This window comes from Montipora capricornis, chromosome 11 (assembly GCF_036669925.1).
Source record: "Montipora capricornis isolate CH-2021 chromosome 11, ASM3666992v2, whole genome shotgun sequence".
Taxonomy (NCBI): Eukaryota; Metazoa; Cnidaria; class Anthozoa; order Scleractinia; family Acroporidae; genus Montipora; species Montipora capricornis.
In genome coordinates, this window is record NC_090893.1 from 7770560 (window position 1) to 7777909 (window position 7350).

Consider the following 7350-nt stretch of genomic DNA (forward strand, 5'->3'; position numbering starts at 1 on the left):
ATTGATGCCATTGGTTTGGACGATTTAGTCAGCCCGGCAAACCATAACAACAAGGTTTAATTTCTCTAGAGCGAGTTTCAATCAAGTGTCGTAAAACCCAAACCAAAGTAATTACTTTGTCCAATCAAAAAGGACGGAGACAATCCAGTAAACCAATCAAAACTCGAAGTAATTACGCGTAGCCGACACAAAACGTGGGAAAATGTGCACGCGCGAGCCACGATTGGTTTTGATTTCACTTCTGATTGGTTGACATGATGGCGCGAGAACTTTGAACCAATCACTGAGTGACGTAAATGCAAAACCAAAGCAATTCGCTAAATTCTTTCGACACAATTAAATACCGCTCTAAACTATTTACCGTTTTTTAACAATTTTTAATTTTTTTAAGCGGAATGAATCCTGATGACCCTCCGACGTCTTTCTGTATCGCGCGCATCACCGTAAGAGGTCCTTGTGTTATAGTTAAAGTTGCTTTTCTGGGAGGAACACCGGGGAATATTCGACATGAGGTCAGTGAAAAATATTTTGGTCAAAAACTGTTCAGGAAGTTCTGTTGTGTTTTGTTAAGCGACAGGAATTGAAGAATTATGCAGAGGCAATAGACCATTTTCGAATTCTCACGGCTGGACTGGATCTACCATGGCATTGAGGCTAATGCGGGCAAATCATTTCAAATGCAAATTATTTGCCCGCATTAGCCTCCATTTCATGCTAGACCCAGTCCAACCGTTAGAATACGAAACTGGCCTATTGTTAAGACTGATTTTCATTTCAGTGAGTTAAAACCAAATTTGGTCAATCACAACAGTTGCAAACAACCAAGTATAGGTAGTAATTAAAAGTCAAGAGGAAGTCTTTGCCTAAGGTTGTCCAAACTTCATTACAGGGTACACTCTTTCAGAAAATCTTTCCTTAGTAACTTGTGATGTGGTTTTGGGAAGAATGCCTTTCCCATTTACGATGCATGCTGCACATGCGCTGAATTTGATTGATTGTGATATTACTATGCAATAGAGCGGTTTTCAAATGAGTGTCGTAAAACCAAAACCAAAGTAATTACTTTGGCCAATCAAAAAGAACGGAAACAATCCAGTAGACCAATCAAAACTCGAAGTAATTACACGTAGCCGACACAAAGCGCGGGAAAATGTGCACGCGCGAGCCACGATTGGTTTTGGTTTTGCTTCTGATTGGTTGAAAAAGTGGCGCGAGAACTTTGAACCAATCACTGAGTGAAGTAATGTAAAACCAAAGTAATTCGCTAATTACTTTCGACACTCAATTGAAAACGACTCTATATTATACAATAAATTTTTAAGGAAAGAAAGTGCACTGAACAAACCTATAATTACGAAAGATACATTGTTAGGGATACAGTGTGAGGCAGTTTGATCCTGGTAGTCCCTGGTTCAACTTCCCAGCTGCACTTGTAAATTATAAGCCAACTGGTTTTACCTCGGGCCAGTTGGGATTCTTAACAGCTGTTATTGTTGATCTGTTCCATCGTTTTGATAATTGTGTTTCATTGGCCCTGAAAAGCCCCTCCTATGGAGAGCGGTCATTTAAGTATGTATTGTATTGTGTTGGGAAAATTTCAAATTAGTTATCTCTTCACGCAGATTGTTTCAGACCTGAAGTCAATGTTGTCTCAGATCACAGCTCCTCTGGCCGTGAATCTCAAAACACCTAAAGCTCAAGCCAAGACGAAGAGTCTGCAACGCGCTGTTCAGTTGTCAAGTCAGCGATCAGTGGTTGAGAAACCCTGTGTAATCATGTTCGATAAATTACTGGAGAGAATCATTATCCGTTATGAGAGGATACCACAAGATCTGTTTACTCCGTTTCCAGAGATGCCCCATTACAAAGTGTATGACAGTTTGACAGGCATATATGCTCACAGAACCAATGAAAATCATATGAAGACCTTGTGTCAGTATCTGCATCACCATAGGTGGATATGGACCATGCAAGATGAGGGATCCCCTGCTGTGAGTGCAGAAGATGTTGCCAGAGTTTTGTCGACTCTAACAAAGTAAGGGCACATTCTTTGACTATTATGTAAGGTAAGGGTGTGTTCTGTTGACCTTGTTCCAGACTATGAATGCGAAGGTTTACTTCTACAAATCAACACGTTATCGGAATGTTATGGTCACAACATCTTATAAAAATATCTTCCTCGATTTAGGTACATTATGCAAAGAAAAATCCAGCGGTTCTTCCTCGTATTGTTATATCAGAACAAGGACAATTGAGTGCACCATAAATGGGATGATATCCCTCTTATTTTCAAGTGTCCTAAGTATTAGGTTATGCATGCAAGTATTATTTAGTTACCTAGTTACTTAATGTTGTATACTTGATGTATCTTTTTTTCTATTTTTCCATTTTTTTCTTGTTTCCATTGTTTCTATGTTTCCACAATTTGATAATTTTTGTCATCATTAGGGCGTGGTGTTAGTTCTAATATTTTTTTCCGTTTTCTCTCCTTTTTATCGATTCTGTGTATAACATACATACCTCTTACTAACCGAGAAAACGACGTTAGTAAGATATTTATTATATCTCTGAAGTTAATCCGGCGCGCGGGAAAGAAAACTAGCGGTCGACAGCGCAAAATTGACCGATTACAACGCGCGTACTAAGTGAGAGATATAATAAAGTGATATACTGAGAATAAACATCCTATCTAACTGCTAATTGGTCAACTCATGATGACCATGTCAGTGAAAATGACAACGATGACAGTTTAGATGAAGATGCTGATGATGATGCCGGACGATGATAACGATAGTGATGATGATGAAGTGGACTGTGCATTGACGCCGACGACTACATTAATACTTGTATAATGATAACAACGTAACCTTTGAACTTCTAGGCTGCGACTACAGGAAGGATACAACTTTGTTTGCAACAGTGCAGGAATTATTGCCATGGCCAAAGAACTAACCATGAAGGTAAAGAAATGCTTGCTTGCCTGTCATGCAATCCTTCTTTCGTTGAGAAAGGAACCTAAAAGTTAGCTGTTATCTGTAGACTGAATGGTCCGGATCAATTCATTTATATTACCCTTTAAAGCGCACTTGGACCAGGAGTGAGCATTGCAACCGTATTGCCGAGGTCATGGGCTCGAATCCCGTAGAAGCCCCATTAATTTTTCAGGTGTCTATAAGAGACGATTAAATTACTTAAATTGTCCTGTTTAGTGCGAGGATTGCTTCTATCTTTCGAATAAAAAGGATGTTTTGAAGATGAAAGACGTTATTCAGTGAAGTTACATTCGATAAATTTCCCAGTTTAGGAGCAGTTGTAAATTGATTGTCGCCGTTGCATAACGTAACTTTTTACTCTTACTTACCAATCAAAACAGACGAAAACAGTGTAATAAACCAATGAAAGATCAAAGCAGTTACACGTGACTTATTGAAAGCGCGGAAAAGTGCGGGTATTCAGGACACCAATGGGTTTGGTTTTCACAAGCTCGAAACAAAAGGCTCGACAACACTGTTTCACATAACGGCAATGTTACAAAGTATAGCTTAACGAGATGCACTTATTATTATGACGCAAAATTTTATCAGAACAACAGGAAAGCCATCTAGCAACACCCTATATGTTTTTAAACGCTTATATCTCCAAAACGAGCTTGGTGACCCCAGTTTTTATTGCCAGACAGTGCTAAACCAGCTAAGATGAGATAAAGTCCTCTGTGGAAAATTCTTACGACTAGATTCAGAGCCACCTTTAATTTTCCAGCTTTGAAGGCAGCTTTAAATCATGCTTCAGAGAAATGTTAAACGTTGCAGATAGTTTTATCCTAGCTTGCTACAATGTAATAACTTTTAAGCAACAAAAATTAGGTGTCGGCAACTTCGTGTTTAACATACAAGTGTTTAAGGAAAAAAAAGATAGGGTAGTTTTAGAAGGCTCTTCTGTTGCTATGGTAAGCTATTACATCACATTACATCTTGTTAAGCAATAATTGGCGTTTCATATTAACCATAACATTGCAGTTACGTGAAACGGTTGTGTAGATTCAATTCTTGTAACAAGCACAATGTCTTGGAAGTGTTGAAACTGTTTTGAGCCTCGTTAATACACCTTTTTCGCTTGTACATTTTGTTTTCCCAATACAGATCATGTGATAATACTCAGGAGGTTTGGTCCTTTGTTTTGTTCATTAAAAAGAGTGCATGGAGTTGGGAAAACAAAATGTCCAAGCCAAAAGGGTCTATTGTTTTCGTTATTCAATAGAAAACTGTATAACTGTTCACCAACTTACAATGCCTGAAGTTTAAGGTCTGTATTTATATCTGTAGGACCACTCTGGGGAAAGCGACCAGTTTTACTCCTGCATCATTCAGTATGTACTGTTTCCGCCATATCGTCAACCTTCTGATTTGGATCGGAATGAAGAACCCATAGCAGACTGGGCACTGGAAGGGAAGCCGTCATTGTCGCAGACAAAACGGAAGTTTAACATGGTGACTGAAGTCTGGGCTGAACCTCAGTTTGGAATTCTCACTCATTTGAACTCGGAGATGAAATATCTGGAAGGACTACAATATAATGAAGTTCCTCGTGCGGTGAGTACAGTTCGAAATGGAAGTCTTCCAGATGATTAAGTAACTTGTTCTTAGGGGATGTTTCTCGGAAGTCTGGATAACGTTTCGGGCCCTTGAAGCCATTTGTGACACTGCCATCCACTTGTTTTAAAAATCTGGTCTTTTAGTTCGTTTTGAAGAGAACTAAAAGCAAAATGAGTGTGAAGTTTGGTGGCTCAAAACCTCTCCAGGCTTAAGATACAGAGGGAATTTTGGCACCCGAAAAGTTTCGAGAAACGGGCGCCAAGGGAGAAGCGAAATTAACGTTTCACCCGTTCGAATGGTAAAACTTAAGGATTTTATCCACAGACTAGAACCACCTTAAGTGGCTAGCATAACGTAAACTGTTGCGCGGCTTTCCTTTTTACACCCAAGAAATTTTAATCACAAACTCAAAAGTTGTAAAAGTGTATAATTTCTAGTGAAGCTATGATCCTCGCAGTTATGAACGCAATTTTAACAATTGCGTTGAGAAGGCAGAAAAATTCAGGACTTCAACGGGGTTTGAACCCGTGACCTTGCGATACCGGTGCGACGCCTCTAACCACCTGAGATATGACGCTGAAGTCCTGAATTTTTCAGGCTTCTCTACGCAATTGATAAACTTGCGAGGATCATAGGTTCACTTGATTTCATATCCGCAGTTCAATATATGGTTTATTTCATATATCATTCCATTCGTTGTATAATTTCTGTAGCTCTTATGTTTTCTTGATTTTACAGATCTTTGAAATGGATGTTAAACATGTCTCAGCACTTCTTTCCTTTGATCATCTCTGGGCAATGAGCAACGATCACACCATCATCACCCCTCAGAATATTGTCAAAGTACCCTTTGAGGAGTCAGGTCCTATTCAAAGCAACTGGGTGGTCGAGCAAGTTCCCTTCCCATTCGATGTCATTGGTCTTTTACCAAAGACTCGTCAGGTGGAAATGGTGTTTTCGTCCCTGATAGAGACAATACCTCAAGGTACTATTCAAAAGTCAAAGACTTGCAACATCCACCGCGACATTCAGATCAGCCAATCGCAATGCAAAGTAAATGCGTGCAACCGGCGCTAATGGCGGGAAAATGCGTGCGAATAAGTCACAAGCAGTTTTTTCTTACCGCTGATTGACTAAAGGCGCCCGCAAACGAGGAAACATTGTTGCGGAAACATTGTTTCCCAAAATGTTTCCTCGGCGCGCAAACGAGGACACATTTTTGCTTTCGCAGCAAATGATTCCTGGGGCTGCAAACAGGGAAACACTTGCTTCCGCAAAAATTTTCCTTAAACATCGTTTCCTCGTTTGGGGGCACCTTAAGAACGTAACGAGAGTTACGTTTACGTAAGCAAATTACCAAGCGAACATGGTAGTAATTCAAATTCAAGCGAAAGCATTCGCGAGCTTCCTTTTACATTCGATTAAAAAAAAAACTCGGAATGATTTGAAATTCTTATCCTTTCAGCTGTACGATTCAACAGCGACTCTCCAAATGAGAATCTTTTCAGACTCCTCCTGGAAAGTATGGACCGCTTGAATGACCGTGAAATCACATTGACCGAGTCAAACTCTCTTCGATTTACGCAACATCTCCAGAGTCGGAATAGAAATGGCACCCGGCTTCCCTTTCCTGAAGAACTATGCTCTGTGGAACAATCTAGCCAATCGACATCAGAGAAAGACAGCAGAGATAAACATTCACGAGACAAAAATATTTCTGTGATTAAATGGAGGTGTTTTGTCCGAGCTGTGACTGCTCTTGGCTGTGGTAGGCTCATTCTAACATTTTTGCCTGCAAGCTTCAAGTATGTGAGGCACATGTGCAGACATAGCCGCCACAACAGCTCTAGCACAGGGACCAGTCCTAGAAGCCCTCATCGGGCAACTGAGAAGGGTCCTATCGGGGCCAAAGAGGAAAGTGTGGTTACTGAATCGGACATTGAAGCGAAAAAGCAGGGATCTTTGCTTCCACAAACCTCTCTGGAAGGTTTGTTTAACTGCAACTGTCAGTTTTATAGTCTAGTGAAATTGATGTTGTCTGGGAATTTTTTTTTTATAATGTTGAGAGAACGTCGGATGAATTATTGGTCAGGGTAAGTAATCTTAAAATACATTCTGCCCTTTCTCTCATTAAGAACTACGTGCAGTCAATTTTTCACTAAATTTAGTGAGCTTAAAGTGGTGGTGAAGCGCTGATTAATGTTTCCTATTTAAGAAGCACGCAAACAGGTTAAAAAAAAAAAACCGGAAATGGACGGGTTACATTTGGGGCTAAGCGTGATTACTAGTCCATTCGTGCTAAGTATTCACTTAGAGAGCATTGCGTTTTGCTTCATCATGAAAAAGACTGCAGCGTTGCCGCAACAGAGAGTTCCAAATTACTGCAGACTTATAGGGTATGATTACCCCTTACAGAGAAAGATTACCACACCCTGCGCCCCTTTGTCTTTGTAAACAGAGCGGTGAGGGTTATCAATGCCGCCCAGATGTTAGGAGCAGGTTTATGGTCTTCGTTCTTTACACTAACCAGTAAATAAGCTTACAATATTGCTCGCCTTTTTCCTAAAAGTGGGACGTGTGTATTGTGTACTCAAGCGAAGATTGTACAATCTCTGCTTGCCTACACTACGTTTTCACTGTCCCTGCATCACAGCCATTGGCCTTAAGAAAGGGTAGAATCGACTGACTTAATGAACTTTTCGTTCATTTCAGAGGGTAGCTCGACTCCAACACCTACTTTAGAGAGAGATGAGAGTTC

The 7350-nt window shown here is 40.2% G+C and overlaps 1 protein-coding gene across 1 annotated transcript in view; it reads left to right on the forward strand.

Moving 5' to 3' along the window:
• Positions 1-7350, forward strand: part of LOC138023057 (KICSTOR complex protein SZT2-like) — a 90186-nt gene that overhangs the window by 22457 nt on the left and 60379 nt on the right. Inside the window, exons 24-30 of the mRNA XM_068870088.1 lie at positions 392-512; positions 1623-2035; positions 2882-2960; positions 4323-4589; positions 5331-5577; positions 6058-6579; positions 7305-7350. The exon at positions 7305-7350 is cut by the window's right edge and continues 868 nt beyond it. Coding sequence (XP_068726189.1) covers positions 392-512; positions 1623-2035; positions 2882-2960; positions 4323-4589; positions 5331-5577; positions 6058-6579; positions 7305-7350 — 1695 coding nt within the window. The remainder of the gene's footprint in view (positions 1-391; positions 513-1622; positions 2036-2881; positions 2961-4322; positions 4590-5330; positions 5578-6057; positions 6580-7304) is intronic.